We start from the raw sequence: 26,764 nt of genomic DNA on the forward strand, positions 1-26,764 counted from the left end.
TAGACCATTTCTACACCATTTCTTCACCATTTCTCCAGCCTTTGGTTTCATGATATTTAAGTAGGTTTAGGTTCTAAAATGTCCTCTGGATCTATCTTATGATCTCCTCTTTAGATTCAAGGACAAAACCTTGACTGAGGCATATTCTTAAGTGAATCTAGCAACAAGCAGGTTCCAAAGGCCATTTTTAAAGCATTAGTTATTAACATAACATAATTACCAAAGTTAAAGATTAGAATCTAGAAATCGAACATTTATAAAAGCCAGTGGTTGCCAAATCATCGAACATATATCTATATATTTTACTAGTCATCATAAGTCCATTACAAATCATATACACACACATGCTTCTACAAACACATACACCACACACATACACACACACACACACACACACACACACACGGAGTCTAGGAAAGCTATTATGAGCCTTAATCAATAATCCAAAGTCCACTAATTTAAATGCAGTAACCATAGCTACACGCTTCAAATTCACGTTAGTGTGAACTTTACCCTTCTATTTTTATCAAGGACATGTCTGGTGACCACATTAACCTTTTGATTCCAACGTATCAACATTTAAAGTTTTATATAGACTAAAAATGGCCACTCTTCACAGAGCTCTAACATTCTTCCTTGATGAAGATATCTGGTTCTCTTCTGTGTTTAGATATTTTGTTTTTATAATTCTATATTATTTTTTAAATATATACTCATGCAAATCCATATATTCAGACTAATATGCATATACCCACAGAAAGTGAAACTACTCTAAGTAAATATCTAAGAATACATTTACATAATATGGGCAGAGGACAAGGCAGGTAGGTCATTTAAGTTTATAAACCAGTTAACTTTTAAGACCATTAAGGACACTGGAACCTAACCACTATGAACAAAAATCTAACCATTAAAAAAGATCCATGTTGAGGGTTTACTATATATTTTATTTGGACTTATTTTCCTTCTATTCTAGTCTACCTCTAGAAATTATAGCAACTGAATGACATGTAAAGCTCCTTTCTGTTCTCAAAACTTTTGATCTGCAAATTAAAGATCTATAATAATTAATCCACTCTCTTGTCACCATAACCTAAAAGCAATCAAACTATCCTAAAATAAGATCTGTTTTTGCAAAGTGGGGCAAAAAGAAAAAGAGCTGGGGATCTTAATGCATCAAATGTGAAAGATTACTCTGTAGTGTAATGCTGGTGTTAATTTCTAAGAAGAAAGGTAAAGGAAGCAGCATACTAGAATGTATAAAGAGAAATGTTGTTGAATTAGGAACTGGAGCTAAATGTGAATCAGAAATGAATTCTGTCTGCCCAATCAGCCACTCGCTGACCTTGCCTTATAACTACCAATCAAGGCTTCCTGTTAGCCCTGGGCAATTTTCAAGCAAACTTAATGAAACAGTTATACATATAAGAAATTTAAGCCCAAATCTGAGACAGTAACACTAATTTTCTAATAGTCAGGGTGTGATGTTACCCCCTGCACCACCTGGATACAATATAGAAACTTACAACATTCTCCCCAAGTGCATAGTTATTACCATTCCACCAATGTGTAGACTGACATTGCTGCAGAGTACAGCATTAGTAGAAATTTCCCCCAAAATTTTATCCCCAAATTATTGAGTATCAAAGAAATCCGTATCTTCAAGTCTTGATTCTTTAATAACAAGCTGTTTCACAGCTCCAGGAGTGCTCACGTGAACACATCTCATGTGGTAGCCCCTCACCCCCAGCCTGCCAGCATCTGTGCAAGTGAAACCTATGAGTCTGTCTTACCTGTAATCTGACTCTGTCCTTGTGGATTAAAAGGACTTGGTGCAGAGTTCAGGGAGGGCCGTGGGTTCTGAGGCGGGACACCTACTCTCATACTGGGATGAGGAATGCGCCCTAAATCACTGAGGCGGTCAGAGAACAAACTAGGTTTAGAGTCATCAAGCTTCTGTCTGTGCCCTGGAAACAGCAAATCATAAAATAAAAGCATATTAATTAGCTGAACAATTGACCATGCTAAATAGATATGTGAACATACATACTGGGAGTTTAAACCAAGGAATTACCAATACTGATATTTATAATGATGCATCTGCATAATGCCTTCCATTTCAAATTGCTTTATAAGCATTATCCAGTGGCCAGCATTCCTAGCTCTGTTCTGTCTGTGGAGAGCTGAGGGTCCCAGAGGCAGCTCTGAGGTCAGACACAAGGCACCTCCTCTGCCCTCTCAGTGAAAAAACGGGAAAGGTGAGTGTGTACTAGGGAGTGTTTGCTTGTTTCATGATGGAAGAAACCTTCTTTGAAAGTTCAGAGAGTCCATGCATGACAGACATACTGATGTCACAAAGCTGGGGCAGAAACACAAACACATTTGTCAAAGAGAAATTTCCACGATGCCTGTAGTGACTTTTTTTAATGTCACAACTATCACTTACTGTGACCCTTTTCTGAAAAATTAAAGCTCAAAACTAGAACCCCTATAAGAGATTTTTTTTAAAAAAATTTTAAAACCCAGAAATGTAAGCAAGGAAATTCAAATTCTCGAGTGGAATCTGGATATTTTGTGATACGCCAAAGCCAGAAAGCATATAATAAACTCTGTTAAATCAGAGAGAATGCTCTTTTTTTTTTTTTTTTTCATTTTAAAACTATGACTGTGGTTTTGTAAAAGAAACTAAAAAATACTCTCTGAATAAACATGTGAATGTGACAATCCATTATTTGGGGGGGGAAAAACTTTGTATCTCTCTTCTAGTTTATTCAAGCCTAAAACCTAAGGAAATTCTGGAATTAAAAATATATGAAAATTAAAATATACCCAAAGTACTAAGACTTCTTAAAAATCATCAAATCATTCTTAACAAAGAAGTACAGTAGTGTCTTAGAACAAGTATAAGAGAAAAACCTCTGAATCTGGGTGCAACATAGTTAAGCACACATCTGCAGCGTGGTGCTGTGGTGGAAAACTGTAACACCTAACACATGAACAGAAATATACTGTGGGTTCCTTCCTCCGTATTCTGTACCAGTGAGGCTCTAGAATGTTGCCCCAATATTTTAGTTAAATTATTAAGTGACTGAAGCTGATTCAAAGAAGAGCTATATTAAGATAATTACTGGATTAAGAATCTGCCCTTTAAAGAAAAAACAAGGGAAATAGGATTATTATCCCTAGAAGAGAAAAAAAAAAACAAAAAAACTCAAAGGAGGATTGTTAAAAGCCTTCAAGAATTGGGAGCTCTTCACTACTCTATGGGTATTGCAAACACCTTATGTTCCACTTAATACAGGACAAGAGGAATGTATCAGGAGAGGGTTAAGTTGAGCATTAGAATTTCCCAACTATAAGCTGTCTTCATAAGACAAATTCCTTATTTTATTTGCCCCAAAATGTATTTTCCTGTCTCCTTTTTCATTGCCTACCCAGCCCAAAGAAAACAGACAGGAAGCCAAGGCCTGGTAATATGAGTGTAGCTGTCTCCACGGTCAAACATGTTCCAACTAGGCCCATTAACTGAAATGCACCCACCACCCTATTTCCTGCCAGTGCAAGTTTTGGGAATCTGCTATAACAGGGGGATTAGACCTAGGAGAAAAATAATCAGGAAAAAACTAGGGAAATTCACTGTTTGTTAACGGTTGTTTTCCCCATCATTTATGGTTTTGGGTCCACATTAGAAGTAGATTTTACCTGAGCAAAAGCGAGACCCTGTCTCTACTAAAAATAGAAAGTAATTAATTGGCCAACTAAAAATACACAGAAAAAAAAATCAGCCAGGCATGGTGGCAAATGCCTATAGTCCCAGTTACTTGGAAGGCTGAGGCAGGAGGATCATCGCTTGAGCCCAGGAGTTTGAGGTTGCTGTGAGCTAGGCTAATGCCACTGTACTCTAGCCTGGGCAACAGAATGAGACTCTGTCTCAAAAAAAAAAAAAAAAAAAAAAAGTAGATTTTAGCCCTAAACAACTTTTAGAGATGACCCAAAACAACTCCTTGACCCTGGCAAATAAGGTGTTCATAGATGAAGTGATTAAGGCCTGTACAGGTAGAACAGCTAGACTGTGGTCATCAGCTTTTGATGAGCTCAGCCTGGAGAGGCCATGGTCCTAGACCCAGTTGACTGATCTTTCCACTCATCACGTGGCACCATAAATGCTGGCATTCTAGCCTTCTCTTCCCTCCCCATCCAGCTGCTATGGAGGACTGAAAATATCCAGATCCTACACAGTGAGACACCTAAGAACTAACTAAGCCCAGTGAGATGCCAAGGCTGGTTTTCAACATAGCAGGATTCAGTTGCAAAGTTAATAACTCACCCATTACCTTAAACAAATGGCTGTAGCCTAACTCACCAGACTTCCATCAGTACATCTTTTTGGGTATAACTAGTTTCACAATTAGGGAATTATACAGTACTTTTCACAGTTATATCCATGGAGTCTGTTCCTCATACACACACACAGAAGTATTGGTGTGGTGTTGATACAGCTGTAAACATTAACAAGGAAGCTTATGGAACTGTCCGTGGAAGTTATTTTTTTTAATAGGCCATATTTTTGGAATGGCAGGTTCCCTGAGGACTAAGGGGAGGGCTATGTGATCTTGCATGGTTCCTTTATACACTGTAACTTTATGTGGGCCATGGGTCACAAGAAAATTTAATAAGCTTTGCCTCTGCTTTCTACAGCCTTTGCATTAGGTTTTCATAGAGACTGTGTAAGAAACGTGAGCTCAGCGGGTGCATGTGTAAATACATTTTTATTCTCTCTTAGCCCAGGGCTTTCAGGAATAATAAGGTTGTAGGTAAGAATAAAGGACTTGGAATAGCTTTCACACTTGGTAAGTGCGAAAAATTTAAGAGCAGGTGAAATTTTAAAAGCCTCAATGATTTTTTGGAAATTATCTTCAAAGGGTGCCACCAAGTACCTACAGGCACCTTAGATTATTTGAGGGAACATCAAGCTCTGTGTGTGTGTGTATGTCTATCTGGGTGGATGTATATATGCACACACACACACACACATACACACACATATATATACACACAAAAATACATGCATTTTTCCTTGTAGATATCTGCCCCTTCATAGCCACCACCACAACCACAACAAAATTCTCACAGTACATTGAAAAGCAAAAGCCAAACAGGTTCTTCATCTTTCAACCATGACAAACACCCACTATCACTAAACCACATCAGGGTAACACTCGAATGATGGGCTGAAAAGATGTACCTAAATCCTCAGCACTCAAGCAATTCCTTCAGAAATCAAGAACACAGCAGACAAAAGACACATTGACTAAATCAAGGACAGGGTACTTTGCCATGCTACAGGGAGGACCAAACAGTAGATCTAAAGGGCCAAACAGTAGATCTTCCAAGCAGGAGCAGAGTATAAAGAATGAAAAACTCTGGGGCTATACTGACACTCTATGTAAAGCTCAGTCCTGGAGGCTCTTCTCAAGCTGCACTTACTCTCTACAGCCAATGGTCCTTCCACTCTGGCTGGATAAGAAAATGTCCTAGGCTTTGAAATATACGGATGTCCAAGCCCACATCAGCTCGATTAAATCAGAAATTCTGATAGTGGGATCTGGGGAAAAGTTATTTTTTAAGAGCATATCACATGATCCAATGTGCAGCCAGGATTGAGAACCACTACCCACGATGATCTCAGTCTCATGTACTAAAGGCCACTTGTTCACACCAATGACTCCCCCATTCCTGGGTGGAGCCCTGATCTCTGTCCTGAGTTCCAGGTTTGTGTGTCCCACTGACTACTTGACATCTTCCCTAGCATGTCTCAATGGTATCTTAAATGCAGTATATTCAAGACAGAATTCTTGATTTTTCCTTCCCCAAACCCCTATTCCTCCCTAATAGCCCCTGACACTAGCGACTCCGTTGCTTAATCCAAAAACCTAGGCATTTTCCTTAATTTCTCCTTATCCCTCACTCCCCACATTCAATCCATTACTAAGCCCATCTCAACTCCACATCTCAAATCTATTCAGTTTTCTCCATGTCTACTGGGATGCCTTAGTCTAAAACCCTAATTCCCTCTGGATATCTGACAAATTGTCTCCTTTTCAGCTTCCCATCCTGGACCTTTCCATATTTCTGAACCGCTCTCCCTCTGATTCTGTGTATGACCCACTCCTTCTTATCCTTTAGACCTCAGGGTGAACACCACCCCCTACAAGAGGCCTTGCATGCCTCCCATAACCAAAGTAGATTGCCAACCTGTTGAGCATACACTTTCTTTATTTCCTTTATAGCAATCTATAATTATCTTGTGTATTTTTGTCTTTCCTACAAGACTGTAAGTCCCATGAGAGTGAGTGTTCTGTCTTGTTTACAGCTGCAATCTCAATAACCTAGTTCAGGGCCTATCATACAGCAGGTACTAAATGAATATTTAAGGCCGGGCGCGGTGGCTCACGCCTGTAATCCTAGCTCTCTGGGAGGCCGAGGCGGGCGGATTGCTCGAGTTCAGGAGTTCGAAACCAGCCTGAGCAAGAGCGAGACCCCCGTCTCTACTATAAATGGAAAGAAATTAATTGGCCAACTAAAAATATATACAAAAAATTAGCCGGGCATGGTGGCGCATGCCTATAGTCCCAGCTACTTGGGAGGCTGAGGCAGGAGGATCACTTGATCCCAGGAGTTTGAGGTTGCTGTGAGCTAGGCTGACGCCATGGCACTCACTCTAGCCTGGACAACAAAGCGAGACTCTGTCTCAAAAATAAATAAATAAATAAAATAAAATAAATGAATATTTACCCAATGCATGAATAAATGAGCGTTCTCTTTTAGATAAATGCCTTGATTGAAAGAAATTGGGGGGGGGCAGGGTATCATATTACAACACTATCTTTCCCCCAAAAAAACCTCATCTCTTGTTATTTGGCAATATAGTGATTCCACGGGGGGAAAACTCTTCTTTAGAGATAAGCCTTTATGGGTGCTTCCTATGAAATCTTACGGAAGGACATTCATTGAAGTAAAAACTTGCTTTCTTTCTGAAAAATCCCATTTGCTCTCACTATAACTCTTAAGCACTGTTGAAAGTCATTCAGAATCAGAGAGATTAAAAGGGCAATAGAAATCACGTAGACTCTAAATTTTAGAGCAATGAACTTCTCTTGAGGACCCCAAGTCCCTGAGAGGGGACATGACTTGCCCAAAGTCACATGGTTAGGAGAAGCACTAAAACTCAGGTTTCCTGATTGCTGGTCAGGGCTCTTTTCTCTCCCATTGCCAACCAGCTTATTTTAGATCATAATAGTTTGGCAGCAGTCATTCAGGGGAAGTGATTAAAAATGAATTTTAAATAGAAAAGAAAAAAGTAATTTTCAGAAAAGATTCCTTTCAAAAAGTTGAGTGTGTTTGGTTGAATATGACTTTTGTTGCAATAAATTCAGGGGCACAAGAAGAAAGCGTGATCAAAAGGTCACAGCATTCACACATCCTTAGAGCAAAGACGTATGAGGAACTGTTAAGTCACTAAGCCGTAGTCTAGCTAATCGGCCCCTTGTTCCCTACTCACAATAAGAGTTAGTAATACTACCATTATAATTTCTGCTTTCAAAAATCACACATCTGAAACCAGTACGTGAAGACTCTGAAAATGTAGTCTGTGGACTACAAAAATAAACTTGCCTCTGTGATGTGACCTACTTTTCCCATTTTTATAAAAATTGATTGAGAAATGCTCAGCAACTTTGGAGTGCTACATGGCCCCCCAGCCAGAACCTCCCACCCTACACACTGTATCCACGACATGATGCGCTGCCCCAGTTAGATCCTAAAGGATGCCAAAACCTACTTACAAAAAAACAAAACAAGGCACCTTTCATGAAGAATGCACCGTGTAATGTCAGGTCCACCCTAACATGGCACAGCAGGGTCATTGTGCTGATCACTAGGGGATGATGTTTGGCAGCTCATCTTTTTACAGTAGTATTTTTAATTGGTTTTAAACACCCACTTATTAGATATCTATTTGTATCCTGCATATCATAAAGATATATTTTTCAATAAAATAAAGTCTGAAGGAAGATCTGCAATAGAGCATCAATAAGGAATGAGTACCATGTCCATACCGGGGCCAGTTAGTCCAGCTAGTGTGTACTGGATATCTGCTACATGAAGTCTCACTAGGTATTGTAAGGAGGAAGGGATAGAAAAATACATAAGGTGATTTCCTTGCCCTCAAAGAGTTCACAGTGCAGTGGGGAAGAAAGGCAAGCAATTAAATGTAACTGAAGGAAAGCTGTGGTGAGGATAATCACTGAAACGCCATGGTTGGGGATCAGCTGAGGGAACGTGAATATGCACTCTTTTAGAATATAAAGGAGTGGTGCTTTCTGTAATCACGTCAGAAAATGTTCTCACTTTTTATAAGGGCTAGCATATAGTTAAGGGTTAAAGGTCATAATGTCTGATACTTGCTTTAAAATGTTTCAGCAAAAATAATAGATGAAGCAAATACAGCAAAAAAAGAAGGTGGTGATGGGAATTTATTAAATATAATCTCTATTTTCATATATGTTTTAAATTTTTTATAATAAAAAGTTAAAAAAAAAACAGTAAAGTACTATAGGAAGTACAAGGGAGCAATCGATTTCGACTGAAAGGAAAGAGGAAACCCTCAATGATGAGACCATTATGTCTGTCCTTGAAGGTTGAGTAGGATTTTGGTAAGAAGAAAGGAAGGAAGGAAATTAGCTGGAGGGAAAATGACAGAAACGTGATAATAAATATCTTGCGAGACAAATGATGCTAAATCATATGTGATATCAATCTAAACAGGAGCACACCATTCTTCAATTCACTTGATACTGCTAGCCTTATACTACACAATAATTCTTTTAAACTACGCAATAAATACCTAAGAGAATCTTCCCTTTAAAGAAAGCTCTCCTGACCAATAAAATGATACCCTGGCAGCCCATGAGTACTATCCACCACACATTCAGGCTTCCCTGGAGAGGGGAGTGACTGGGGAGATGTTAGCTAATTTTGTTGTCACCAAATATATGACAGAATGAGATCTGGTCCAATACTCTAGGGCTCAAGCTACAGGATATAACAGATTAAGAATATTGTGACAATAATCCTTAGAGGACTTGCATCAGGATTACTATTTTTCATATAGCAAATTGGTTTTATGTCAACAGCTGCTATTCTACAGCAATTCTGGAAAAAAAAATTAATGAAGCCCTTCAGTTCTAATTTCTCAATCCTGAAAATGGTACATGAAGGAGTGTCTGTAGGGAGAGATTAGGGAACAGGTTGACCAATTTTAAACTCATAATTCAAGTCCAAATGAAATTATTTGGAATTCTACTACTAAGGATGAGCCTTACTTATATCTTAGGCAGTTCAGTTGGTGGTTTCCAGCAAAAACAATATAACAGGAAAGATTACACAGACTCAGGTAAATTCTTAGGGAAGCCATGCAAAGTTCTGATCCAAATACTTTCTAACTATTGAGGCTCTAGATTAAAAACCCTGATTTTCTGCATTCCTACATATATTTTCAAATGGAAATACCACTGAGAAAAATGAAACTCCCTTCTGTTTACATTCAGATGACTACATTTCACTGGTGGCTCATGAAAGACTAGATATCAAAGACTTACCCTCTCGTACTGTTTAGTTAAGCCCTTTGCCTCCATACCCACCGTAAACAGTTTTAACTAGCTTCCCCTCCTATTTCTTTGTTTCCATTATCACACATTTCTAGTCTCCCAGACTCAAAATCCAGCTTAGGTATATTTTTGCCACTTCCTTTCCTAGACCCCATCATCCATTCAACTATAGGAATGGGCCCCTGCTAGAACCATGTCTGACCTCTGGCCTGTGGCTAATATAACAGAGGAGCAGCCTGGCATATTCGAAAGGGCACCAACTAGTTGGATGAGCACATGAGGGGATTTAATGGGATTCTGTGGGCCTTAGTTTCTTCACCTACCAAAAATGAAAGCTTAGCTTCCTAAATTCTAAAATTCTTTCTGCCCGCAAACCTTAACACTCTTGTCACTTATCTGCTCAACACCTTACAGTTGTCTTCCTTACACTGTCTATTGAATTAAGTAGAAACCCCTGAGCCCAGAAATCAAGGACCTGGAACATATGGTCCCAATGTGTGTTGTCATCATTTCCGATGGCTACAACTGAGCTGGCTCCTAGCCTGTGTTCTGCTCACACTGGTCTACCCATGAGTCTTCAAAGAGGCCCTGTGCCTTTGCCCAAGCTCTCCCCTCCACTTGGAACAACTCTCCCCATCAACTCCATTTGGCAAAATCTCTTCCCAGTCTCAACTTGGTCATCACATTGTTCTCGTATTTTCCATCTCAAGGGCCTTTGGGGACCCCAGTGGTTTCTATCTCAGCAAACTGAGAGCAGTTCAATGGTATTTTGTCTATGACACGTGATTACACTTAGGTGCAGCAGGCATTCAACAAGCCTTAATATATCATGAATTAATGTAAAATATTTATACAAAATTTCAAACTCTGCTATCTTAGATATTCCTAGACTTGACTGTGAACTCCTTCAGGATGGGTGTCATGTTTTAAGTCTAGCACAAACTTAGAGCCTAGTTACAGAGAAGGCACACAACAAATGCTTGTGAATTAATCAATATCAACAAAGATAAATTTAAAATTATCTCTCCTTTTGTCCAGTAAAAGACAGAGAAGAGGAGAAACAAAGCTGGTTAATGGGAAACATTTCCCACAGTAAAATTGATGAGTCTATAATCTTTGCTGGGAAAGGCTGCTGAGTCATCTTTTTTCCTAGGAAGTATGCCGTCTGGTTCAGGTCAAAACTATTTCTGGACTAGAATAATGAAATGGACTAAAAAACTGTCTTCATGTTTAAGGCCTCTAGCCCCTCTGAGCCACTGGAAATTAAAAGCCATGCAACATGACACAGGACACCTCATGAGAGGAGACAGCCCTAGAGCAATGTTAGTGTGTGGCTTCAGACAGAGGACCACAGATCATAAACAAATCTCCTTCCAGGAGATTCTTCTCTGATGGCATTTCAAAAATGAGCTAGCAGAGCTTCTCTCTAAGGGCCCCTCTTAATATATAAACCAATTTCTAAAGGGAAAAAAATCATAATCACTACCACATATCTTCAAGAGCCCCCTTTCAGCCCTTGAACAGAGTCAGGCATGTAGGATTCAGAGTTTATGAAGAGAGGAGAGAAGAAGAATAATTTCACCCAAGAGAGGTCTGAAGTCTTTCCAGTCTCTTGGGTAAAACATAATTATGGGAAGGAAAATATAATCTACTCAAGAGACATAATTACATACTTAAGCCATAGACTCCACAGAAATATTCTAGGAACTCCAGTTCACAGAAAAAAATGTTCAAAGCTGATTTTGCTTTCTTTTAACAATAACAGGCACCAGTTTAGAATAGTAACAAAAAATGTTCACTCTTCCAATCTCATATGTAGTCATTTTCTAAATACAACAAAATGTGTGCAACAGAGAATTGAAAGCCTGCCTCTTTCAAAATTTAGGTTTCTAGGCTGGGTGTGTTGGCTCACTCCTGTAATCCCAGCACTTTTGGAGGCTAAGGCTGGAGGATTCCTTGAGGCCAGGATTTTGAGGCCAGCCTGGACAACATAGCAAGACCCCATCTCTAAAAAAAAAAAAACAAAAGGAAAAATTAGCCAGTCCTGGTGGCATGCACCTGTAGTCCCAGCTACTTGGGAGGCTGAGGCAGGAGGATCCCTTGAGCCCAGAAGTTTGAGGTTGCAGTGAGTTATGATGACACTACTGCATTCTATCCCAGGCAACAGAGCAAGAACCTGCCTCAAAAAAATAAAATAACAAATTAAAAAATTTAGGCTTCTAAAGGTTAAAGAATTCAAGCTCTTTCAATACATATATACATAAATGAAAAATTGTGTAATATTAATTTTAGTTAATAGTAATATTAATTTTAGTTAAATAGTAATATTAATTTTCATGTATATAAATGCAAGTTCCTTTATAACTTTTGGATTTCAGGCTGTAGCTAATCACAATAATCAAAGCATACAGTATCTGGAAGAAAGGAAAAAGCTATCAGGCAGGCTATGGTAATATCAGTCCCACATCAGGGGATAAATTCTATTAAACATGTGCTTAGAACATAATCCCTTTTCTTAAAACAATGGACTCAAAAAACTCAAGACATCTAAAGAAAAGGAAACTCATAGGAGATACGAAGAGAAAACGGATTAAGAAAATTCAAAGATGAGATGAAAGCATCATGGAAATACACAAGAAGAGATATGAGTAATACTTTTTGCAGGCAGGGAAAAAAGAACTAACCAGAAACCTGGCTGACTTTACCGTAGCCCCTCTCCCACATCCTAATACAACTCTAACCTACTATGCCTCCTTATCTCCAAATTCTCTGATTCTTTCTTATTTTGAACCTGCTACTCTTGACTTTGTTGGCTCGTTGTTTCCAAAAGGATGCTTCTTTTCCTCCTAACTTCCATTCAAAGTAAAATTATATGAATTAGTATTTTTCAGAGCTGGAAGAGAATATGGATTTCACCAGACCAGATTCTTCATTTTAGAAAAGTAATCAACGCCCAGAAAAATAACGTGATCTGCTTGAAGTCATGGAACTGGGCAGGGACACTGGGAGACAGTCCCTAACCTGTCTTAGCCCTCTTTTTCATATACCAGACTTCCACAGAAGGAAAGAAAAAAAAAGAAAACTTGAAGAAAAGAGACTGTAAGAACACATTAAGAAAAAGTACAGAAGCTTACTTCAGAGATGTTATTACATGATACCCAGTTTTCCAACTCTGTTTTATCAAAACATATGTTGTTCTCCTACTAATTACAACTCAACATCCACAACTATCCCAGGTCATCTGAATCTTCATCTCTCTCTTCACTTTCTGGGAAATGAACAAAAGATCTCTTTCTCTATATCTACACTTTACTCCCAAAACTTAGTAAAACTTCAGTGTTTTAGTTCCGAAAACATCTCCTTTACCTTTCTTTACCGTAATATGTTCACACACACCATGGTTCTTTGTGTTACTAGCACTTACAGAGACCCACTGAGAGATTTAAAGAGTTTTTTTTTTAATGGTAATGTTTTTAGCAATAGCATTGGTAGCTTCCCTGGTTGAACAAAAAGCATCACTATTTATTTGACAATCCAGCTAAACATGGATGGCATTATTCTTCAAAGAGTATAACGACAACTAGCCTACAAACAGACTGTCACGCAATTCCTGGATCCTGGCTCAATTTGCTTAGCATGCGATCCTCTCTGTTTCTCTTTCATTTTTATGGTTTTGTGCATATGTTATAAGAGACAGACACAGACAGAGAAACAGACAGAGACAGAAAAACAGAGAGAGTTTTAAGCAAAGAGAAACACTGCATAGAATTAAAAAGTGCAAAGGGCTCCTCTCTTGACATCCGCTGCTACAGCAGCAGAACATCACTCTCAATTTTCTCATTTCTGTAGCAGGAAGAAAATGTTAAAAAGTAATAACCAAGGAAAAAGTCAGCCAGCTCCTGCAGCCTTGTCTTGCTGTGCTGAATGGCAGTGAAGATCATAGAGGAAGAAAAAAGAAAAAGACAGAAAAAAGGGGGGGAAAAATTTCTTGCTTAAACTGGACCTAGTCCAGCTGGCAAGCAGAGGGTTTTCTTAACGCTTGCAAAACCTGATTACTTTTTAAAGGAATGAAGAAGAAGGAGATGTAAACATAGCCATTAAAACAGATTTAAGGTACTTAGTTTTAATCTAGTCTAAGGCCCCTCCAATTGTATGCTGCTCTGCAATTCTCTGCTTGCTAGACATTCATATGGCGCATAGGCATATGTCAGTGTCTTCTAACTAGCACATGCTGTCGGCTGAGCTCTGTGGTTACCCTCTCAGGTCAGGCATGGAAGGAACAGCAGCTTAAGCAATAATGGATGGATGTCTGTTATGTGCTATGTCTGTCAGAAGTCTGTTTTACTACATTAAAGGACCACTGTGTTTATATCTACACAACAGGTCTTAAACAGATTGTTTAAACATGATTAAACAAGAGATGTCTTTGAAATAACCCCCCTAATAAAATTCAGATGGGTAAGGAACTGAAAAAATGCAGTCAACAATATAAAAAAAAATCATTTCTCTCTAAGCTATAAGGGTAATATGATATAAACTCCAAAATAAAACAGTTTTTACAAGTTAAACTCAAAGGATTACCTCATATATCAGCACCTTTTCCCAATGGAACAGCATTTATCTACCTATCCATCTACCCTTCCTTAATGCTATTGCACAATTTACTAGTCTTGATAGACAGATAATTGCTATATTCAGCCATGTGTAATGAAGGGAGTCTATTGTGTTAATCCTAGTATTCTTATCTTCTGTGAACTCTGAATAAGGAACTGAAAACTACCTCTTCATTCCAAAACTACTGGAGTTTACTCACATTCAGATCTGCTAAAGTGTTCTTACATTCCACTCTGTCACTAAAGGTGCCAAGTATTTTGAGTAGGATCAAGTTATTGTTATATAAAAGGGAATCTAAAGTAGTGTTAAATAGAGTAAGAAGATAGTAAGTTTTATCCTTTTTTCAAGGCACAATGGATTAGAAAAGTGCATTATTTTCAAGCCAAAGGAAGTGGGTTGGTATGGGTTAATAGTTTTTAAAAACCTTCCAGTGATTAAAATTAAAAAGCTTTTTTTGTTTTTTAAAAGCAAGTATAGTATTGTTTCACAATTTCTGTCTACTGGCTTCATACTGAATTAGTAATCAGTAATGACAGTTTGGTGGAATTTCTTTCTTTTGTCTATGTGAAATGTATGAAGTGTTGCTCTTTCCACATATACATACATATATATGGTTACAAATTTATATTTTCTCTATTACATGCATACACATCTATGCACAGAGAGGGAATCCAGTCAAAGGAACATGATGCTACGTTATAACATGAGTTCCATGTCTCTTTCCAGGTAATTAGGGAAGCTGTTCTCTCAAGGCCCAAGATGCTTAATATTCTATTTGCACTATGACACCAGAAACCCTTTTGATCACCAAACATACCTTTCCTTCATATTGCATACCTTGCAATATGAAGTTCTCATCCTTCAGCCTAAGTAGATGGCTTTGGTTTTTTTCCAAAATGGTACATGTTAAAGAATCTATGAAACTCACTGGAAAAGAGGTAACACAATCTGGAAAAGTGGGATAATCACTGCAAGAACAGCGTCATTTAATTCATGGACGTTTCGTTGAGAATGCTCTCACAAATTCTTTCTGCTCAGAGAATAAGCTCTTCCCAAGAATTAACTGACCTAAATTAGGTTCAACAAATCCTAACAGCCCTTGAGATTCAATAGTGAAACTCTCCTATGGAACTGATGATTGCCCAAAATGTAGTAAGAAAGAAAACATGTGCCTGAAAGGAGACATGGGTTCTGCCACTAATGGTGAGTCATGTGCTTTTGAGATACAGAATTTTCTCATCTGTAAAACAACAGACTACCGGACTTCCAATTCTAAGCATCAATAATGCTATGGATTCCTCACCTGTCATTATGGGGGTCTCTCTCTCTCTCTCTCTCTCTCTCTCTCTCTCTCTCTCTCTCTCTCTCTCTCTTTTACACACAATTAGTGAACTTAATGAAATAGTTAAAAGACCAAGGCAGTGTTTGACTAAAAAATTTAGAATCCTGTATCTAAATCTGGGCCGGACAACACAAGAAGCAGGAAAACTTGAGAGTCTATTCCTAGTTTTGACGCTAACTTGGTTATGAGGCTCTAGACAAATAACCTATCATCTCTATGACTCAACTTCTTCCTATGATTCAACTTCCTCACCTGTCAAATGAGGATCAAAGTATCTGCCTCACAGGGATATCATCAGGATGAAATGTAACAGAGGTTAAAATGTCCTATACAGGTAAAACCACTATGCAAATATAACGTTCATTTACCAATTAAAATTCCCTAAGCACTTATTATGCACCATGAACTATGCTAAACTAGGGGGCTCTCGCTATACTAGGAGGCATCATAAAAACAAATAATTACAGCAGCGTGATAAATAGCGTAATCGAGGTATGAACAGACAACTAAAGGCAAAGAAAGATTAAATACTAAACGTCCAAGAGCAATCCAGAAGGGCTCCCAGAGGAGATGACATTTGAGGAGACTTAAAGAAGGAGTAGAATTTGGTCAAACAAATGCAGAAGAAAATGACATTCCAACCAGAAGGAACAGCAGGTGCAAAGGCACAGAGATAAGAAAGTACAGAGTAAAGCAATTTGGCCAAGCTGGAGCTCAGCCACAGGGCTGTGGGTGGAAGGCAGCTGGGCAGATCAGATGCTAAAAGGCCTTCTCACTGCACCACAAAGTGTGAACTTCATCCTGCATATAACAGGGAGCCCCTGAAGTATTTTAAGCAAGGATGTACCATAAGTTGGTGTAGTTTAAGAAGACCACTTTACTCACCGGGGAAGACAGATTGAGAAGTAAGTGGAGTCAGAGGCATAAAACTAGTTGGAAAACTATTTTTATATTATAAGTCAGGAGATAAATACTGAGAGAGTGAAGTAAGCAAAAACACTGCTAACAGATATGAGGGAATGAATTTGAGACACAGAATAGAGACAGAGACAACAGTACAGTGGAATAAATTAGATGTAAGAAGTAAGACAGAGGTTGAGTCTCAGGTTTCTGGTCTTGTCAAGACGGTGAACTGTGGGACACTCAGAACTGAGAAACTGAAGGAGGTTCACTTGAACTTCACTTGAGAAGTTCACTTGAAGTGGAGGTGGGGAACCCCTGATGTTGTGTTGTACGTGAGTCTGCAGTACCCATGGGACATAATCAGGTGCAGATGCTCAGGAAGCAAACTAGAAACACGAGTCTGAAGTCCAGAATAGGCTGGAGATACATTTTCAGTAGTCACAGGAACACAAAACTCATGGTGTAAATGAGGACACTTGGGGAATGGATACAGAATGAGTGGAGAAAAGTGTCTAAAAGGGAACCTTAACAAGCACAAACATTTAATGGGTTTAGGTAAGGAAGAGGAGCCAGTAAAGAAATCTAGGAAAGAGAAGGAAGACTCGGTGGTAGAGACAACCCATGGAGTAGCCACTGAAATGGTTCTGAATCTGCTCTGCTGCTGCTTCAAGGGCCCAGGAGAGCTTAGAAAGAGAAACTTCTATTTCAGGTCGAGGACACAAAGTTAATTTGGCCACAATGATAAAACTCTCCTCCATTCGTTCCATAACCATTCCCCACGTGACCTCATCAGCACCAATGGCTTCAAGCTCCTGTGACTAGCAAAAATGCATCTCTAGTCTCTCCTGAACTTTAGGCTCATATTTCTAACAGCTACCTGGACATATTTTTATAAAAATACTTCTAACAGGTGGTTATAAGCATGCACAGTGTCTTCTGAGTTCAATCTTGGTCATGTTACTTTAACCAAATGGGAGAAATACCTGGCCTAAAAGCCCTCCCAAATGCATGGCAATCAGTCCTTCCTGGGCCAAGTCACAAGTCAGATTGTGGCTGCGTACCCACCACGTGCACAGGTCATAGAGTAAGCAACATGTGTTCTGGCCTAAATATCACATTGGGAATGCCAACATCAGAGTCAGCATCAAAGATGAGGGAGAGCAAAAGAAAACATGAAGTGACAGCAAATACCTCTAAAGTTAACCATCCTCCCCAGCATATCTTCTGAGCAAGGTTCCTCCCCAAAAGCTCCCTGAATCTTATGGGGAAGTATATCTGACCACTTCCTATCCTGCCATTTGCCACTCCAATAAGCTTAAGAGAAATGTGGAAACAAAACAGAATAGACTCAATCCCCTCTTCTCCACCTTATCCCTTTTTGCATTCTTACTCTTGCTGTCTATCCGAAAGCAACAAACCCTAAAAAATGTATATGGAGATAAAAGAAAAGAATACATCTGTTATGAATAGAGGTATGGCAGGGATCCAATGCAAATAGTATGGGTGCTATCATTTGCAGAGCTGCAAACTTAACTAATAAACACATATAAAAGGACTCTGAAAAGAAAGTTTGAGCCACCAAATTGGCCTAAAGATTTTTAAACCTCTTCTTTTTCTCTATATGAGATCTGAACACCAGAGGTTGCTAAAATCTAGAGCAATTTAAAATGTCCCTTGAAAAAACATGACTATTTACTGATTTTCTAATGCCCTTATTTTCTATTAATTCAGATTTAGGCCCTAGGCTGGGTCTATAATTTTATATATAGTTCACAGTATAAATTTTTATTTCTTAACACTAATCTGAAAACAAACTTCTGTATGTATTAAGACTGCAGTCCTCAAACCACCCCCCATTAGGGACCAGGCCACAGAGCTCCGCCGCCCCACCCCCAACCCCCATCCCTGGTGCATGGAAAAATTGTCTTCCATGAAACTTCGGAAAGGTGGGGAAGGCAGTGCACAGCAGGAGGTAAGCGGCAGACTGAGGGAGCAAAACTTCATTTGTATTTATGGCCGCTCCCCATCACTGGCATCACTGCATAAGCTCTGCCCCTAGAGATCAGCTGGCATTAGATTGCCACAGGAGCACCAACCCTACTATAAACTTGCATATGCGAGGGATCTAGGCTGCGTGTACCTTATGAGAATCTAATGCCTGGTGATCTGAGGTGGAGCTGAGTAGATGATGCTAGTGCTGGGGAGCGGCTGCAAATACAGATTATCATTAGCAGAGAGGACTGACTGCACAATAAACGTAATGTGCTTGATTCATCCCGAAACCTTCCCCACCTCCTCCCCCTTACCCCCACCGTAGGTAGGTGGAAAAGGATGGAGACTGCTGTATTAAGAAGATTCATTCAATTTCCTGATCTACTCTGTTCAAATGAACTATATTCAACCAAATATCTACAATGTGCAAGGCATTATCACGTTTATACTGGTGCAGCTCTAGTAAGGGGTATGGAACCCTGAATGTTGAATAGGCCCTAGATAAAAGATGATTAATAGAAAAAAGAGCAGATGACGGTTGAGGTAGAAGGAACCACCTAAGTCAAAGCACCAAGGCATGTAGTAAATATTACATCTCCACACCATAACTTCCATCAGTGGACTTGCAAGTGGAGCCAGGAACAAGATGGAGAGTTTTTTTTTTCATTATAAAACTAACAGACATACAATGTTAGCCTTCTAAAAGTCACCATCTATCTACCTAGAATTTGATATCAAAGAATCTCTACCAAAAAGCCTAATGAGAAATCTTCAAGATTGAGCTCAAATGCCTTGACTTCAATAAAACCTTCCCTCCACCTCCCAAATAGAAGTAAAACTGCTTCTGAACTTCTACGTCACTTCAGCTGCCACTTTCCTGTGTCTTTTCTCGTTTTCTATCACTTTCTGTCACACAATCCCAGTCGTTAATATCCACGCCTTATCTCCTAAATTAGACTAAGCTTCTTTCTGGACCATGTGATGGGCCAGAGATGATGATTAAGTCATCTCTCAATTCCCACGGCTCTTTTTAAAGTGCATTTAGGTAGGCCTATCCCATAAGTGTTTGTTGAAGAAATGACTGATTGAATCCAGAATGTGGGTCAGTGCCTGAAGGATCTATATGCTAGCAGCCATTCTACCTAGTGAAAAACAGTTCTCACTACAAAAACACCTACAGCAATAGAAAAAGTCTTCTTAACCATTCACAGTCATAGGTTATCTGGCCTTCTTCTAGGATAGGAAATGAGAAGCTGAACTTTATGTCTATTAAGTACTCACTGAGAGTCTGACGCTCAGAGACATTTCAACTTCCTAGTAGTACCAACAGCCAGACTTAAGCTCTACAGATGCTGATAAGATTCCAGGCTTATTAACAGACATGAACAAATATCAATGGTTTGCTTATATTCCTTCTACAGCAAAGACTAAACAGGAAGACTGCCTAGTCCCTCAAAAAAGATGAAATCCACAATGATTCATCACAATGTACACATTATAGTGTGTACTTAACTACATATATACAAAATAAAAATATTGTGGGTATTTTTAATATATTTTCCTAATTTAGTTTATCCCCAAATATTCCCTAGCCATTATACCAACTGCACTCTTACTCACTTTAACTTTTATTCCATTATACCTAGCTTTAAGGCCACACTAGCACTATGACAACTAGTTCAGAGGAAAGTTTTATAGCCACTGATGCTGGGCAAAGGGGGAAAAAAACCATCAAATGAATCTGCAGTAAGGGTTTGGACAGACAGAATGCAATTATCCTGACCTTAAGATGTGCTTTCGGTGTTGACAAATCACATTTCACTGGATTAAGGGCAATTTTTCTTTTCTTTTAAAAACAAAACCATTTGGCCCAGACAATAATTCAAACATTTATACCTGAAGTGGCTGCACTGCTGCAGCTCAGCCTGCTTCTTCCCTAGGACCTTATACCTGGTGGCCACAGTGGCATTTGTGAAAAAGGAAAGGAAACATCTGACTTTCACAACTACGTCTAAGGAAGAAAACTTGATGTTCATTCTCACACATATGTGACTCCTTTCAAGAACTCCTGACTCAAAATTTCAGAGGGAAGTGGCCCTGTAATAACATCTCTTCTGAGAATAGTGCCATATGGTTTTAACAGAGGTTTATTTCCTGAACCCAAAGAGGGCTGCTGATTCTCAATCCAACGAAAATAATTATGCAGACAATTTCACTCTATTACTTTCAGTGAAACCCATTCTGTGTGGTCCCACACATGCCCACTGACACCTTCAAAGAGACATTAAGCCATTTTTATGTACTGTACCCTTAATGGGTGGAATGCAAGGTAAATTTCCTTGAAGATTAGCACCTGTCGTCAAGCATAAGGCAACCCCCCACCTTTGACTAACACATGTTAATTATCTGAATGGGTCAAGGAAAAGGAGAGAGATGAACAGGACTTCCAAGTTAAGCAACAACTAATTATCCATTAGATATTAAGGCAAATAAACACACAAACACACACAAACACACACACACACACCCCAAAAAAAGCACACACCAAGAACTGGAAACACAACATCTCCCAAGGTCAACATCACTGCTGGAAAATTACTTCAGACCTGATTGTCAGGTGGGAGGACTGGGGGAGGGTGGAGCTGGGAGTGGGGGGCGGGTGAGAGTAGGGAACCACTCCCTTGTGTAAATTGTAGCAACATTCAGCTGCTAACCTTAAAATAATAGGAATAGGAAAATAAAATCCCTTTAGCACAAAGGCTGAGCAACACAAACGCTGTAAAAATAGAGATTTAAACCAAAGAATACAGCTATTAAATAGTTCTTTCAAAGAAGACCACCCTTTAAGTCTAAGAATATTCCCTTAAGAATAGATTATGCTAACCTACTCCAGGTTGCCCCTGAATCTGAATTTTATTACAATGGCTGGCTATGAAATGAACTAGTTCTCCCATTCTGACTACTAAAGACCATCAAGTTTGAAAATGAACTGTTGAAAACTTTTTTATTTTGCCAACATACTTGGTGCATTGCAAAAAGATCCTCTTTTCCTCCCATAAGATCTTTGCCTTCCAAAACCCACCCACCTTTCTTGAATCGGTACAGAAACAACCAAAAAAAGTAAAGTTTCTCTGTAAGTCCACAGGAGTTTCTCTAAATTGAACCAAAAATCACAAATATTCTCTAAAAGAGAGAGACAGAGACAAAGACTGTAAGGAAAGTGTCCAGGCCCACAAGGTCAGAGCAGGAACCAGATACAAGCCGGCACAGTATTAACCGCAAGGCAGGTCCAAAGGCTGCTCCAGGACTGTTTTCTTTAGACTGCCTAAACGTCTTGCCAAGAAACAGACGGATGCTGCTGAAAGAATATCTTCCACAGCTGGGCATCTGGGTTGTGTGACAGGCAGCCCTGCTCCTGTGTGTGTGGCCTGTAGAACGAATCGAAAGCCTACGAGGGAATACTTGGCAAAATGGGAGAAAAATCTAACGTTGTTCTTTTTTGGGGAGAAGGGAACATAATTTTGAAATCATACACATTTGACTGAAATTTTACCTTTGTTGCTGACACCCAGACTTAAATTTTGTTTCTCATTTTTGCTGTTTCTGATGTCTCCATACTGACGGGGTAGAGAAAGCCCCCTGCTCACTTTCATTTCTAGTAATACTTTTACATCTAGTTGTTGTACCAGCCAACACTAAGGCTTTTTGTTTGTCTGTTTTTAACAATCCAGGGGCATGTTTAAATGAAAAAAAAAAAAACTAAAAATCTTGAAATTTCTTAAAAACAGAAACAACTGGAAATGGCCTAGTCATGCATGAGAACTATGTTGCCAAACAAGTTTTGGATGAATTTTCTTAAATTAAAAAAAAAAAATTATTTTTTACTTACCTTCATTTATCAGATTTATTTTCTTAAAACACTAACAGTACCAAAGTTTAACTTCGATAGCATACTGGCTAAAACAATAAAACAAGAACAGAGCTCCGTTAAAGAAAGAAGACCAGTCTCTACCGTGTGTACTTAAAAGTAAAAAATCAGAGCTCCATAGAGAAAAGGAAGGTAAGCCAGGAAAATCAGCCATTAGTAGAGAAAAGCTAGTTTCCAATTTTAATGGAATAATAGGACACCATCTTCTTGACTATTCTACTTAATCTAAATAGCTTTGAAGATGCCTGGGGGAAGGAGTGTAACTACTGCTTGGGTTCTATACTACACATAAAAAAATATACACAAAAACCCCTGATTCTGAGGAATATAAACAGACCAATTCTCCGATTTAGATCCATAAATGGCACCCAAACACTAGCACTCTATTCGGAGGCCATACATACTCCTTACAACCAAGAACTCCTTTGTTTTGGACCTGCCGTTTGATGTAACAAATCTGGTGAAGCCAATGAGTGGGAATCACTCTACCAAATTAAAAAGCTGAGACACTTTTGCTAAAAAGGAATGGGAAGGAATGTAGTAGTAATTTCCCACCCCTATTCCCAACTCTCAAGTGTCCACGTCCCAGGATGGCTCCTGGGTTGGCTTTCCTTCATCCTTGGCTCTAACTGGCAAAACTGAAAAGCTATATACCCTTATAATTACTACAGTACCATTATTATGGAAGTTTTCGTTAAATCTCAAATTTTGGGACTTGGATGTACAAAGTCTATAAAAATTTCCCTGGGACAGGGTGGTAGAGGGAGTGGGTTCAAATGAATCAGTTTAATTTCTATGGAAACTTTTTGCCTTCCCAAAAGTCACAGGACCTGCCAGAGTCCTGATCTAACAAATGTGAGAATTTGGGGCATGTCTTCAAAGAAATATATTACAAAGGGAAACAAGCCTGGAAGTCAGACATTTTAATGTCCAACCATGGTGCCACAGAAGGCACAGTTTCTCAACAAAACTCAGAGAGACCAAGAGAAGTATTTTTGGGTACCAAAGAAATGACAATCTGATCAAAGGACAATCTTAGACTCAGATGGAGGCCAGGTTGCTTTTCCTGAGTATCAGGATCCATAGTGACCTCAATCCCCCAAATCGGTGGTAATCTAACCTGTATCATTCATGTGACATTTATCATATACTTCTTTGTAATCTCCTCTGGCAGATATTTCTAAACTTCCTGGCCCAATGTATAATTTTTGAAGGCAGAGTACATCTTTATATTCCATTGTGTCTCTCAAACTACAAGAAGATCTGTTTTTTAATTGACTGATTCATCCAAAGTCTGGGCTTTTTTTCCTATCAAGCTGTGGTCTGGGCGAGGCTCAAATGCATCTCAGGCGAGAGATGGAAAGAAAGTAATGAAAATTAATCATGTCATTTGGCCATATCATTTTCTTGGATCACCTTACACGGTGTCTACATTCAAAGACAAATACATCCTACCTCAGAAAAAAATTATAAACAAAAAGCTGTTAGGTTACTCATCATCTAAAACAATAATAATACTTCTGTTGATCAGCACTTATGGTTTGGCTAATTATTTGATATATGAAAACACAACCATGAAAACTACACATTGCCAGAGTGTTGCAGTTGGATTGACAGAAAAAATAATATCTACTTTTCCAGTGGCAATGGTGGTGTGCAGTAGCTTAAATGTGTTTTTCATTGCTGAAGGGGTCTGATTTCTTTCATACGGATATTGTTAGGAGGCTGAGGATTGGTGATGGAGTTAAGATGACAGAAAATGAAGCCATGGCAGGAAAGACTGCACAAATGCTTCATGCTCCTCCAGTTAAGAGATGAAAGGTGGGTGGAGTGAGCACTGGGCTTTCCTAGCTCGTGTCATTGGAGAGGGATGCTCAAAAATGTTGAAAGCTTTCAGTTCTTGGAAATCTTGCTTACTCTTTAGACTGCATGTTTTAGAAGGAGATCTTGAAGGAATTACCCACAGTGGTTTTGAGGTTTTTGAATAAAGGGAGAAAACAGGGAAATTGCAAGGGCATCCTGATTGACTTCAAAGTTGATTTTTATCTGCACATTTCAGAATTGAATGAAAAAGAGATACTTAATCCACTTTCTCTACAATGTTTGAATGCTGGTTTAATTTTGCTCCCAATTCTTGCTATGGGTAGTGACTTATCTTTAATAATAATTCCAATAAACACATATTTAAAATATATGTACAGACCAAACCATAGACCTATAGAATTTTTGTGTGCTTTTCTGGTTTAATTGGTACTATTCAAAGTTTATGACGTGAAGATAAAATGTAAATACAACAACAAAAGTAAGTTTTAAATGTTAAAATCAAAGCCAATTTTTCCTTTTGTTTTTCTCTACAAATATTCTTTAAAAATTATCCATTCAGTTGCCTAATAAACATTCACTGGGCACCTACTTTGTGCAAGGCACTTTGCTAGAAACACTGGGAATATAACCTTTTATAACATGTAAATATCACAAAGAGTTTGTATCCTCAAGGATTTTACAAGTTGGTAGGCAAGGTAATAGCTGTACATGAACAACTTACACAAAGCAGTATGTTTCAAAAAAATTGTAAAGTGTTTCAGCCAAAGGGCGGCAAGATTTTAGACTGACAGACTTCACTCCTGAAGGAAAGCTTAATGGGGTATGTACCATTTAAGTTAGAGAGGTAAAGTTTCAGAAGGGTAAGGTTTCAAAAGGTGGAAATGAAAGAAGCACATTCGAAGCAAAAGGCACAGCATGAAAAGAGATGTGCAAATGGGAAAGGACAAGGCATGTTCAGGGACAGTGAGAACAGTCTGGCTAGAACAGTGGTTCTCAGCACGGTTAGTATAAACCCCTGGGAGTTTTGGAAAATTGTGGAGGCAGTTTTGATTGTCACATTATTGGGGGTGCACAGCTATAATCTGGTGGGCAGGGTTGCTAAGGAAGCTAGCTGTCCCTCAATGCGTGGGACAGTACTACAGAATGAAAAGTTTTTCCACATTCCTCATGACTTTTGGAAAAAACATCAGACCTTTAAAGTAGGTGAGAAAATCTGGTTATGATTATAATACCTGAGCCTAGAACTTAACTCTACTTAAATAAGAAGGCATCTTTTCCTACAGTTTTAACACATTAGATTTTCGAGGAATAAAACTATCTAGAAACCAAGAGCAAAGCATATTTTGTTTTGTTAGGAACTTCAGCAAGAGTTGCTGTACATTGCAGAAAATCTTCACCAACAGTAATGCTGCCCTTGATGTCTGAGCTACTAACATATACCTGCGTCGATCTCAATTTGTAGCTGTCACATTTAAGGTGGTTCTGTGCATGTTCAAGCTGCTGGCTAGTTCATTATGTTTTATAGCATACTCTTCTCCAAGTGTTTAAATATTAAGATATGTAAATATAAGCTTGTTTTAAATTAAGTTCCTTTTATTTTCACTATAGTTATGGCATTATAGTGGTCTTTTGGAAATTGCATGGATAGATATAGAAAACTTACGGATTTTATTTCAGGATAGTAAAGGGAGATTATTGAGTATTTGCTATAAAAAAAAAAAGGTATTGGCTGTAACACATTTGAAAACTACTGGACTAGAATGTGAATAGGAAAGTGATTGGAGTTGTAAAGACAAGATGGCTAAGTTTTTTTAGGCATCCAGAAACTGACTGAGTAGCCTGCAATTCTGTAGTCCCCAACCCCTGGGCCAGAGACCAGTACCAGTCGGTGGCCTGTCGGGAACTCAGCCGCACAGCAGGAGGTAAGTGGCAGGTGAGCAAAGCTTCACCTGTATTTACAGCCGCTCCCTGTCGCTCACATCACTGCTACCTCCTGTCGGATCACCAGTGGCATCAGATTCTCATAGGAGCAGGAACCCTACTGTAAACTGCACATGTGAGGGATCTAGGTTGCACGCTCCTTATGAGAATCTAATGCCTGATGACCTGAGGTGGAGCTGAGGTGGTGATGCTAGCGCTGGGGAGTGGCGGCAAATACAGATTATCATTAGCAGAGAGGTTTGACTGCACAATAAATGTAATGCGCTTGAATCATCCCAAAACCATCCTTCCTTCCCTCTGCCTTGGTCTGTGGAAAAATCATTTTCCATGAAACCAGTCCCTGGTACCAAAAAGATTGGGGACTGCTGCTGTAATTGATTGGGTAACATGCTGGGCACCCTTGAGAGTTTCACAACATGAAGCCCTCTGTTGACTTGATCAAAGCTGAGCCTTAGGGAGACTGAGTTGCAGCACTGTGTGAAAAGAAGTTAACGGGAAAGAGGCTGGTGGCTAGAAGAATAATCACTAGTCCTGGCTTATCACTACAATGCC

At 39.0% G+C, this 26,764-nt stretch overlaps 1 protein-coding gene across 4 annotated transcripts in view; it reads right to left on the minus strand.

Annotated features, from left to right (window-relative positions):
- Positions 1 to 26,764, minus strand: part of RUNX2 (RUNX family transcription factor 2) — a 129,242-nt gene that overhangs the window by 54,775 nt on the left and 47,703 nt on the right. For 3 of the 4 annotated variants that reach the window (XM_020286996.2, XM_020286995.2, XM_076003314.1), the window contains exon 4: positions 1,794 to 1,967. The exons of the other annotated variant lie outside the window; for it this stretch is intronic. In XM_020286996.2, the coding sequence (XP_020142585.2) occupies positions 1,794 to 1,967 (174 nt within the window). The remainder of the gene's footprint in view (positions 1 to 1,793; positions 1,968 to 26,764) is intronic. 4 annotated transcript variants of the gene reach the window in all.

This window comes from Microcebus murinus, chromosome 5 (genome assembly GCF_040939455.1).
Source record: "Microcebus murinus isolate Inina chromosome 5, M.murinus_Inina_mat1.0, whole genome shotgun sequence".
Taxonomy (NCBI): domain Eukaryota; kingdom Metazoa; phylum Chordata; class Mammalia; order Primates; family Cheirogaleidae; genus Microcebus; species Microcebus murinus.